The sequence below is a fragment of the Bufo gargarizans genome, chromosome 2, assembly GCF_014858855.1.
Source record: "Bufo gargarizans isolate SCDJY-AF-19 chromosome 2, ASM1485885v1, whole genome shotgun sequence".
In the NCBI taxonomy this organism is placed as follows: domain Eukaryota; kingdom Metazoa; phylum Chordata; class Amphibia; order Anura; family Bufonidae; genus Bufo; species Bufo gargarizans.
Genome location: NC_058081.1, coordinates 694,237,056 through 694,249,180, shown reverse-complemented (window position 1 = coordinate 694,249,180; position 12,125 = coordinate 694,237,056). Strand labels below are relative to the sequence as shown.

General features: G+C 47.8%; 1 protein-coding gene across 15 annotated transcripts in view; it reads right to left on the bottom strand.

Moving 5' to 3' along the window:
- Window positions 1–12,125, bottom strand: part of PHLDB1 (pleckstrin homology like domain family B member 1) — a 149,280-nt gene that overhangs the window by 49,393 nt on the left and 87,762 nt on the right. For 13 of the 15 annotated variants that reach the window (XM_044282365.1, XM_044282357.1, XM_044282359.1 and 10 more), the window contains 3 exons: window positions 7,234–7,512; window positions 2,760–2,903; window positions 245–382 (listed from right to left, as the gene is read on the bottom strand). In XM_044282365.1, coding sequence (XP_044138300.1) covers window positions 245–382; window positions 2,760–2,903; window positions 7,234–7,512 — 561 coding nt within the window. The remainder of the gene's footprint in view (window positions 1–244; window positions 383–2,759; window positions 2,904–7,233; window positions 7,513–12,125) is intronic. The other 2 variants (XM_044282358.1, XM_044282370.1) reach the window with 1 other exon arrangement.

Sequence of the window (12,125 nt, the reverse complement as noted above, 5' to 3'; positions counted from 1 at the left end):
GATTCTACACATTGTTATAGAGTTGTTGTCAGGCCTCTCTGGCAATGGGAGAATACAAGAATGTTATATATCTGGGCGGTCAATTCATCATCACCTTTTATTTGAGTCGGTGCTAAGTTCTCTTCCCACTCAAAAGGTCAGAAAGGTAAAAGAACCATCAGCAGTCGGAAAAATAGGGACAGAGAGGGAAAGAGGGGTTTCCACCCGGTACCAGGACATTAGAACTGTACATGGCATTTGGTACCTTTTCTTTCTCCTTTTGGATGTTACTTTCCAGGGTGTTTAGGCTGTCCTGAAGCTGCTGCACCATCCTCTGCTCCTGCTGCAGCTGAGACATCTCGGCCTCTCGCTCCCCCTGCAACAGCGCACGCTCCACCTCTGCCTACATGGAGGAAGGACAATCAGCGTCATCACATCTGCCCAGGTTCTGTCCTCACCTCTTCTGAGGTCTTTTGTGACTAAGGTTAAAGAGTAACTAAAGTTTTATTCAACTTTTTTTTTTTTTGCTTCTATGTCCCAAATGCCCCCAAAAATTTTTTTCTAATATACTTTATCAATTGATTTTGACCTTTTACTTAAGAAATTTGCACCTAAAGTCCTGATTTTCTGCGCGCTTTCAATTCACTATATTCACACATCGCGGTGTACAGAATACTGATTCCTTGCAGCAAATTATTTAAGGGTAAGAGCACACATTGCTGCCCCTGCCTGTGCCCCCCCGAGGTTTACTAAATGCTGGCGTAGGACATGGGCACCCTGTAACCATGTGCTATGCCAGGAATAGCTGAGCGGAGTGGGCTCCTGCCTGTGCCAGCTTCGCTTACATGCAGGACTTTTACCGGTAGCTTAGCAAAGCGGGCACAGGCAGGATTTACAGGGTAACCATGTGCTATGCCAGCATTTAGCCAACCTAGGGGGGCACGGCAGGAGCAGCAATGTGTGCTCCTGCCTGTACACCGTTTGCTGCGGCCCCATTGATACAGTGCAGAGTTCGTACTCCGTACAGAGAAGTCAGTGAAGTGCGAATATAGTGAATCTAAAGCGCGGTAGCAACCAGGACTTTGCAAATGTCTTTAGTAAAAAGTCAAAATCAATTAATAAAGTGTATTAGAATTTTTTTTTAAGGCATTTGGGACATAAAAAAAAAAAAAAAAGTTGAGTAAAAGTTTAGTTAGTTACTCTTTCAAGAGCATCTGTCAGGGTGATCGACCCGATTAAACCAGGCATACAGCCTGGTGGGGTTGATCATGCTGCTAAAAAAAATCTGTCCTTATTAGGACTCTCTGTGGCCCCATTACTGAGAAAATTTTTAATTCAAATGGAAATGACCTAACTGGAGCCCCTTAGGGCCGGCCAGAGCCCTCGGAGCACCAGTTTGTTACAGCTCTTTAGTTTCAGTCCATCCCCCCTTCACCTGCAGTGACAGGGCTAGTCTTCTACTGCCTGCTGGTCAGCTAGTGCCAAGACTTGTATTCTCCTGCCTGTACTGTATCTTCTGGTTTTGGTGCTTGCTCACTGTTTTTTCAAGCAGCGCAGATTCAAACTGAGCAAGCGCTGAGACCCCGAGATGACAGTACTTGACAGTTGGAGCGCAGCGAGAAGACACAGAGAGAAAGCGGCGAGACAAGAAGATACAGAGCAGCCAGGAGAATACAGGTCTAGAAGAACAGGAGGCATTAGAAGACTACCCCTGTCAATGCAGGGGAAGGGGGGGTGTAACAAACTGGTGCTCCGAGGGTTACGGCCAGTCCCTTGGGCAGTCCCAGTTAGGTCTAAAAGGACTGCCCAACCATCTAAGGTGCATTGTTTGGCAGACCCGGGAGAAAAAAAAAACCAAAAAAAACGATAGAGCGAGCTGAACGTCAACATGGCTGATCCTTTGTTCTCAAGGGAGATACGCCGCCACCATTAATGTCTGGGTTGCAGCTTACTCCCCTATCCCCACTCAGCCGAACCAATAGTGCAAGGCTAAGGAGATCAGGAGGAATAGCGGTCTGCTGAACACAGAGGAAAACGTGCGGCCACCTTAAAGGGGTTATCCAATTTCTGAAACAGCCCCACTGGTAATATACTTACCCCACTCCCGGCAGGCGGGGACGGACCTCCCTAGCATCGCAGGTGAGGCTAGGGAGGCTCATCTCCGTCCCCGCCTGCCATTAGCTGCTCCCCCCGCCAGCAGATGCTTTCATACGTGTACAGGGAGAAGCAGCACCGGGAGCGGGGTGAGTATATTACCTGTGAGGGGCCTGGCACATGGGGTGACTGTTTCAGGAATTGGATAACCCCTTTAAGGCACTTGTTCTGTTTTTCATAAGATCTGGGACAGATAATGCTGAAGTAAAAAAAAAAATGGAGCAAGTTGCAATCCCCAGTGTGAACATGTGGCAACTAGAGATGAGCGAACTTCTGTTTTAAGTTCGGCGTCTAAAGTTCGGGGGCGGGTTAGCGGAGAATCCCGATCTGGAACCGGATATGGATTCCGACTTCCGTTGTGGTCCGTGGTAGCGGAATCAATAATCGGCCATTATTGATTCCGCTACCACGGACCACAACGGAAGTCGGAATCCATATCCGGTTCCAGATCGGGATTCTCCGCTAACCCGCCCCCGAACTTTAGACGCCGAACTTAAAACAGAAGTTCGCTCATCTCTAGTGGCAACCTGCCTTTGTTCCTACAAATGGAACAGAATAAAAAGAAGTTCATCTCAGCACAAGAGGAAGGAGCGAGCAGGAAACCCGGCGGTGGGATGGACTCTGACCTCTTGTGCGCTCTCCTGTAACTGTCTCTCTAGTTCCGTCACTCGGTTCTTCAGCTGATCGACGCGACTCAACGTCTTCCTGCGCTGTTCCTCCAAGACGAGCAATTCACCAGCGACGTCGCCGGGCGATACGCCATCTTCCTGCTGGGAAGGAAAAAAGAGGATTCGTTATCTACTTCTTCATTTTCTTAGATCGCTTGACATTTTTCCTGTTTGTTACTCGTTCTCATCTTGCACATTTAGGACGTATCTACAGAATAGGTCCGATAGATGCAGGACCCAGACTTATCTCCAGGACGGGGCCCCCTGACCTCAGTCCTGCCTCCTCCAGGCAGCGAGTGCATGGAAAGCTCTCTCCACTTCTATGGAGCTTAGCCAGGCAAACAAACTCACCTGGAGGACATGACAGTGAAGAGAGGGGGCCACGTATCTCCATTCATTGGCCACCTGCTGCCTCACCACATGGGGTAGGGGTCAGGGGACACCCCATTGACTGCAAAATGTGGCATATTTGTATGTGTGAGTTATATATACACTGAGTAATATGTATGCTTCTCTAGTCTTTCTTCTTTTTTTTTTCTTAGATTTCTCCTGGGGACAGTGACGCTGTGATACGAGGACAGGGACTGTGAGAGAAGGACAGTACACAGGTACGGGGACAGTGACGATGTGAGAGGTGGACAGTACACAGGTACGGGGACAGTGACTGTGAGAGAAGGACAGTACACAGGTACAGCGACGATGTGAGATGGGGGCAGTACACAGGTACAGGGACAGTGACGATGTGAGAGGGGGGCAGTACACAGGTACGAGGACAGGGACTGTGAGAGAAGGACAGTACACTGGTACGGGGACAGTGACGCTGTGAGAGAGGGAGCGTACACGGGTACAGGGACAGTGACGCTGTGAGAGAGGGAGAGTACACGGGTACAGGGACAGTGACGCTGTGAGAGAGGGAGAGTACACGGGTACAGGGACAGTGACGATGTGAGAGAAGGACAGTACACAGGTACAGGGACAGTGACGATGTGAGGGGGGGGCAGTACACAGGTACGGGGACAGTGAAGATGTGAGAGGGGGACAGTACACAGGTACGGGGACAGTGACGCTGTGATACGAGGACAGTGATGCTGTGAGAGGGCACTGTACAGAGGTACGGGGACAGTGATGCTGTGAGAGGATGACAGTACACTGGTACGGGGACAGTGACGCTGTGAGAGAGGGAGAGTACACGGGTACAGGGACAGTGACGCTGTGAGAGAGGGAGAGTACACGGGTACAGGGACAGTGACGATGTGAGGGGGGGCAGTACACAGGTACGGGGACAGTGATGCTGTGAGAGGATGACAGTACACTGGTACGGGGACAGTGACGCTGTGAGAGAGGGAGAGTACACGGGTACAGGGACAGTGACGCTGTGAGAGAGGGAGAGTACACGGGTACAGGGACAGTGACGCTGTGAGAGAGGGAGAGTACACGGGTACAGGGACAGTGACGATGTGAGAGAAGGACAGTACACAGGTACAGGGACAGTGACGATGTGAGGGGGGGGCAGTACACAGGTACGGGGACAGTGAAGATGTGAGAGGGGGACAGTACACAGGTACGGGGACAGTGACGCTGTGATACGAGGACAGTGATGCTGTGAGAGGGCACTGTACAGAGGTACGGGGACAGTGATGCTGTGAGAGGATGACAGTACACTGGTACGGGGACAGTGACGCTGTGAGAGAGGGAGAGTACACGGGTACAGGGACAGTGACGCTGTGAGAGAGGGAGAGTACACGGGTACAGGGACAGTGACGCTGTGAGAGAGGGAGAGTACACGGGTACAGGGACAGTGACGCTTGATACAAGGACATGGACTGTGAGAGAAGGACAGTACACAGGTACGGGGACAGTGACGATGTGAGAGGGGGACAGTACACAGGTACGGGGACAGTGAATATGTGAGAGGGGGACAGTACACAGGTACGGGGACAGTGAATATGTGAGAGGGGGACAGTACACAGGTACGGGGACAGTGATGCTGTGAGAGGGGGAGAGTACACAGGTACAGGGACAGTGACGCTGTAAGAGGGGGGCAGTACACAGGTACGGGGACAGTGACGATGTGAGAGGGGGGCAGTACACAGGTACGGGGACAGTGACGATGTGAGAGGGGGACAGTACACAGGTACGAGGACAATGATGCCGTGAGAGGAAGACAGTATATGGGTACGGGGAGAATGACGCTGTGAGAGGAGGATGGTACACAGGCACAGGACAGGGATGTTGTGCGAGGAGGACAGTACAGAGGTACGGGGACAGGGACGCTGTGAGAGGAGGACAGTACACAGGTACAGGGACGCTGTGCGAGGAGGACAGTACACAGGTATGGGGACAGGGACGCTGTGCGAGGAGGACAATACACATACCACGGGAACAGTGAATCTGTGTGAGGAGGACAGTACACAGGTATGGGGACAGCGATACTGTGAGAGGAAGACTGTACACAAGAACAGGGACAGGGACACGGTGTGAGCAGTACAGTACCTGGGCACAGGGACAGTGATGCTGTGAAAGGAGGACAATACATGGGTACGAGGACAGTGACACTGTGAGGACAATACAGGGACAGGGACGCTGTGAGAGGAGGACAGTACACAGGCAGTGACAGGCGTTTTTTTTACTTAAAGGCTATGGAAAATTCCAAGCATTTCTTCTTATTGGATTCCAGTGCATGTAAAATGAAAAATAAAGCAACTTTGTAAATAGCCCTCCCTAAAATGTCTCCATGGTAAAGACCTTTATGTCTCCATGGTAACAGACTACAAACAGACACTGTGTAGTCTGATCTTGCAGTCATACTCGCTTTTAAAACCAGCAAAGAAGATGAGCAGTGGACAGAAGTGGTGGAACTTACCCCTACTCTATCCCTTAGTGAGGCGGCGCGTTTATCACATCTGTATTTAATACATAGGGTGTACAAGACCCCAGTATTTTTGCATAAAATAGGCTATAGAGATAGCCCGGCCTGTCCGAAGTGTGGAAGTATGGAGGCTGATCTATTGCACATGCTGTGGACATGCTCATCACTGACATCTTATTGGAAAGCAATACTACACCTGGTGAACAAGGTGTACAGTGCTAATCTTAAGTTAGATCCCAAACTGTGTGTATTAGGCTTGGTACCGGATAATAATTTACAATCTGTTGTAACTACTGGTATAGGAAGAATGCTATATCAAGCTAGGAAAACATTGGCAGCAAAGTGGATCCAATCCATACCTCCTGACATATCAGAATATATTGCTAGATTAAATATAGTGATTCGCTTAGAAAGAGGAGTATATCAGAAAAGGAAATGTCTGTCCAAATTTGAAGCAATCTGGGGCAGCTGGATCGATAATTCTGGGTGTTGCAGCTCCTGGTTGGCGCTTACAAGGAGTTTTTCTATATAAGGTGAATGCAGCGAGGATGGAGGATACATAGGATATTGGGTGGTAGCAGGTGTGTGGTGCATATACAGATGCTTGTTGGTGAATGGGTTACCTGACATTGAAGTGAGGCTGTATGGGAGGATGGCTGCTGGATTGTGATGTCTTATGAAATATCGGGGATTGGAACTTGAAGGTGGAAGATGGTTTACTGAGGGGTATTGTGGTGCCGACACCCCGGGAATGTTGGAATAAAAGAGGTGACTATATATGTGCCCTGCCTTATTGGGAATGGGAGGGGGGTGGGTTATGGGTCTTTGTTCATGGAAAATATTAGTATTCGCGCTAGATATGTTTTGATACCTGTGTTTCTTTGACGATTTATGTCATGTCTTTCGTGGATATGCGTAATATAATGTATATGGTATATATTATATGCGATAGATACTGTATAGGTCTGCGACCTGAAAGAACTGTCATGTTGATGTGATAGAACATGTCTAAAAAAAATGTTAATAAAGAAACATCTGATTTAAAAAAAAACAGCAAAGAACAACTTTCATCTACCCCAGCCTTCTTGATGAGATATATAGTTAAGGCTGCGTGCAGCCTGTAATTGTGGGTGGAGCGACCTACCCTATTTAAACCCTCTGGTACAAGCAGGAGGGCGCCCGTTCTTTGCCACTCCCTCCCATCCCCTTTTTCATTCACTCCTCCTGGGTGGCCCACTTATCTAGGCCTTACCTCGTCACTGGCAGCGGGCACACTCCAGCCAGTTGGTTCAGGGCAGTACATAGGCATGCCTACTCTGTTCCTCGATTAGCTCCTACCACAAATATATTTATAGACCATGGTGAGGATCTACAGTAAATCCAGATCCGTATGAATGGAAATTGTAATGTACTGTACTTTGCTGCAGACTACCAATGTCTACCCTGGCCCCAGCTATCCCTATCAGGAGAGAGTCTGGAACTTGCCACACACGTTCAGACTGATGGCCAGTCTTGCTGGGTTGAGGGGACCATAGTGTAATGTGATGCATCTGCTGGACGTACCTCATGCTGCGTGCTCTCTGTGCTGCTATTTTCCTCCTTCTGGGCTTCTTCTTCTTGAAGGTCTCGTTGCGCTTTATTTTGGTTGCCTCTGTTTTCATGACTGCGATCCTTAGTACCGTCCCAGGATGGTCTCCTCGTATCAAAGGATAATGGATCATCTAGTTTAGAGCCAAGAGAAGGGAACGCCCGTAATTCATCTAGCCGCGCCGCGCTGCTGGAATCATCCGTTTTACTGTACTCGGCGCATAGATTCAAAATGGTTTCCAGTCTCTGCCGCTCCTGTGGGACACAGGAAAAATTGGGATTAAATGAAAACAACCAATATAAGGGGCTGTCCATAAATAATTAGTTTGTGTCCATGTTCCGGTCCCCGGCTTGTTTACTCCCGATGCAGCATGGACGTGGTCACATGCTCTGCTGCAGCCAATGACTGGCTTCAGCAGTCAAGTGCCGCTTGAGGCCACATCATCGCTGAAGCCAGTCACTGGCTGCAGCGGAGCATGTGACCGCGCCCATGCTGCAGCGGAAAGTAAACAAGCCGGGGACAGCGCGGAGGACCGATGCAGCAGGGAGCAGCAACTGTGGGCAATAGCCAGAAACTAATTATTCCCGGACAAATCCTTTAATCCAGGGATGCTCAACCTGCGGCCCTCCAGCTGTTGTAAAACTACAACTCCCACCATGCCCTTCTGTAGGCTGTCAGGGAATGATGGGAGTTGTAGTTTTGCAACAGCTGGAGGGCCGCAGGTTGAGTATGCCTGCTTTAATCCATCATCTGATAATCCAGAATAGAACTGGACTATACAACAAAATATCAGACCAGAAGCAGAATTTTGAGCAGAGATGTTCCCATATTCCTATAAACCAAGGGGACACATTGTAAGTAAACATTTTCCTCTGATCTATCTTCTTGAAGATTCTCTACCCTTAGAATTATATATACTTTTCTGTCTGATAATCCAGGAGGATCTCTCATAATCTGCCAGTTGTAATGGATTCTGAAGGCTATGCACACCGTATTGTACTTATTCTGGGCCAAGTATCATTTTCTATTAGGCCTTTTTAAAAAGGTGTATTCTCATGTAAGCTGAATTCTTATTAAATTGCTAAGAATTCAGCTTAAATTAATATTCTATGAGCAGAGGGCTACAGATCGAGCTGTCAGTCAGCTGCTGGATGGATTTCGCACGGCTGTGTGCTTGACTGTATGCACCTGCTTGCAATCGTTGTGGCCGAAATCCCTGAATTGAGCCGAAACCGTATTTCAACCGCTACGCGTGAATATACGTGGAAGCCAGCGAGCGGTCGAGACGTGGCTGAAAACGGCATTAAAAGAGAAATAAATTATTTGTCAATTGATCGCTGATCTTTTAGAAAACTGTGGTTTGCATGTCCACTGGTGACTGCGACTCAATCGCCTTCTGGTCTGTCACGGTCTCTCAGGTGACTGGTGTCAGGAGATCGGAGAGACTGGCTGAGCGTGGAGGAATCTAACTACCTCCTTGATTTCTCTTTATTCAGTGTTGATAGGGTTAATGGCAACTTCCCTTTTCTCAGCTGTTGCTCAGTGGTCATCACTTCTACCCTTTATAGTCTCACCCCACCCTTCTGACTATGCAGTCGATAGCTTAATTTGGGTTTGGCTGAGCTGGTGTGAGGTCGTCTCTGGTGTTCCTGTTCTTCCATCTCTACAGAAGTGAAGTGTTGCCTTTGTTTGTATTTGTTATTTTCCCTGTTTGTAGCTGGGCCTGAGACAGAGACTTCCATTCGTCCATCTGGGGAGGAATGAGTTGTCTCTGGTCCTAAACTTATTCCAGGGCCTTATAGGGAAATCAGGGCCTAGGTATCCTGCATATGAATATTCCTACCTTCAAGGTCTATTCATATTGATTGGTAGTCAGGGCCCGGATTAGGGATGTCTAGGGGGTGATCTGTTTCTACCCTAGTTTCCAGGCCCAGTTACTGTTCCCCTTCCCTCCTGTGTTCAGTGTGGAGTCGTCGTCCCCCCACACTGATCGTGACATGGTCGCACCATGTGTTTCTATTCATCTAGATCGGCTGCTCCTCCGGCGCTCCGGCTGTTTTAAAACTACAACTCCCAGAATCCACCTTTCACTTCTATGGGAGTTACAAGAACAGCCAACTAAGTGTGCATGCTGGCAGTTGTAGTTTCACAGTGCCAATCGTTGCTGATCCCTGCTCTAGACATTACTACACGACTTCCTCCAACAGAGGGGGTGAAGAAGACGTAGGGTCACCACATCTTATTGGTTTCCAGTCCGTGTTTCCATAGATCACGTGTCCTTTCGCTCTTAGGAGACAGAGATATAACGTATGCGGAAACCGTCGGGTGCACCGTCACTTTTACGCCTCGGCTGACACAAGGGCTCTGACTTGCATACTTCCCTCGGGGCTCACGCAACGTTATCTGATGCTGCTGTGATTTTTGCCTTCAGGCCAATGCAAACAGACTTGTGATGCCAGAAGGAAGCCACAGCTCAGCACATTCGTTATCACATACACATCCATATATCCCGGTCATTCACTATCCATGGGACTTTACGCTAAATCAAAGGGGTAGTCCCATCTGTGCAGGGGGATGCGGTACTAAACAGGCGCTGGATTTGCCATCAATGTCAGATAGGTGCGGGTCTCACTGCTGGGTTCCAGGACCTAACTAGAGAACGGGCCCCCAAAATGAAGGAGAGCACGGCACGCATTCAGCACTATGGGAGCGGTGAATAGAGGGCCGCTGCTGATGCTTTCTGTTCAATTTGGAGGTCCCATGCTGTAGATGGGAGAGTGTCCCTGTCGTGGGACCCCTTTAATTTTCAGGGGCATAGTATTGATGAAATGAAAGGGAGAAACAGCCAAAAATTCGGGAAAAAAAATGTGTTTGCAATTGACGTGAAAATACTACAAATAAAAGCGTCCCACAATATAAGACACCCACATTGTGGAGACAATAATAAAGGGTATAATTGGGGCTTTTGTCCCAGAAATCCAAAATGGCGGATCACATTTTCAAACAGAAAACATTAAATAAAATCATGGACGACGGAGAATTAACAAATGTCAACGGCAGCTTAAGGTAAGATTTGCAAAGGATTAACTTCCAAGAAGCATTACGACCCTGCGAAGTGGAATATAATGGTAAGCTGATTTACCACTTAAGGCGAACCGGTCACCAGGAAAACGCAGGCAGCAGGTTATAGAGCAGGAGGAGCTGAGCAGATGGATCTATAAAGAGAACCTGTCACCATGTAATCTGCAGGCAGCAGGTTATAGAGCAGGAGGAGCTGAGCAGATGGATGTATAAAGAGAACCTGTCACCATGTAATCTGCAGGCAGCCGGTTATAGAGCAGGAAGAGCTGAGCAGATGGATGTATAAAGAGAACCTGTCACCATGTAATCTGCAGGCAGCCGGTTATAGAGCAGGAAGAGCTGAGCAGATAGATGTATAAAGAGAACCTGTCACCATGTAATCTGCAGGCAGCAGGTTATAGAGCAGGAGGAGCTGAGCAGATGGATGTATGAAGAGAACCTGTCACCATGTAATCTGCAGGCAGCAGGTTATAGAGCAGGAGGAGCTGAGCAGATGGATGTATGAAGAGAACCTGTCACCATGTAATCTGCAGGCAGACGGTTATAGAGCAGGAGGAGCTGAGCAGATGGATCTATAAAGAGAACCTGTCACCATGTAATCTGCAGGCAGAAGGTTATAGAGCAGGAGGAGCTGAGCAGATGGATATATAAAGAGAACCTGTCACCATGTAATCTGCAGGCAGCAGGTTATAGAGCAGGAGGAGCTGAGCAGATGGATGTATAAAGAGAACCTGTCACCATGTAATCTGCAGGCAGCAGGTTATAGAGCAGGAGGAGCTGAGCAGATGGATGTATAAAGAGAACCTGTCACCGTGTAATCTGCAGGCAGCAGGTTATAGAGCAGGAGGAGCTGAGCAGATGGATGTATAAAGAGAACCTGTCACCATTTAATCTGCAGGCAGAAGGTTATAGAGCAGGAAGAGCTGAGCAGATTGATATAGTTACGTATAGTTTATAGGTAAAGATTCAGTAAAACTTGTATTTTATTCATTCAAATTCCTGCACATTCTGGGTTCTGAAGTCCAGGAGGCGGTCCTATAAGTTATTGACAGCCTGCCCTCTATGACTGTGTATACAGAGATAGCTGTCAATCACTGATAGCTCCGCCTCCTGGACTTCAAAGAATAAAATACAAGTTTCACTGAACCTTTTCCCATAAAACTTAATATCAATCTGCTCAGCTCCTCCTGTTCTATAACATCTCAGACACCATGCTCAACATGACAGTTTCTTTTTAAAGGGGTTTCCCGAGATTTTTAATTTGATGGCCTATCCTCAGGATGGGGGACTAACACCAATAAACTGTTTGAAGAGGCCGCAGCGCTCCAGTGAGAGTTTTATTGACGCAGCTGTTTGAGGCCTTGTTTTATGTTTTTGTATTTTTTATACTGTTCTGGTTATTAGGAGGATGTAGATAGATAATAGATAGATAGATATTTCCTTTCTAGGTAATGAGTGTGCAAGAAATATTTAATCCTGTTTAGTTTTTTGCAGACTTTATACTTGTTAATTACCTTTTTATTATGTTTTTCTCTTATTAAGAGATTATTATTTTACATTCATATTTCATGCTGCAATCAGTCACCAATCAAACTGTCCCTAAACCGCAGCCCTCGTGTTATACAGGATGGTAATAGCTTTCTAGGACTCTGATATGGACCTTGGAGTAAAAAGGAAAAATAAAGTTATAAAGTAGTCCCGGCTACCTGTGAAGAGTCAGGGGGGCCGTCCTGCTCTCAGAAGTCCTGGCAAGCCAGCTCGAGTGGCATCAAGCACATGCGCAGTA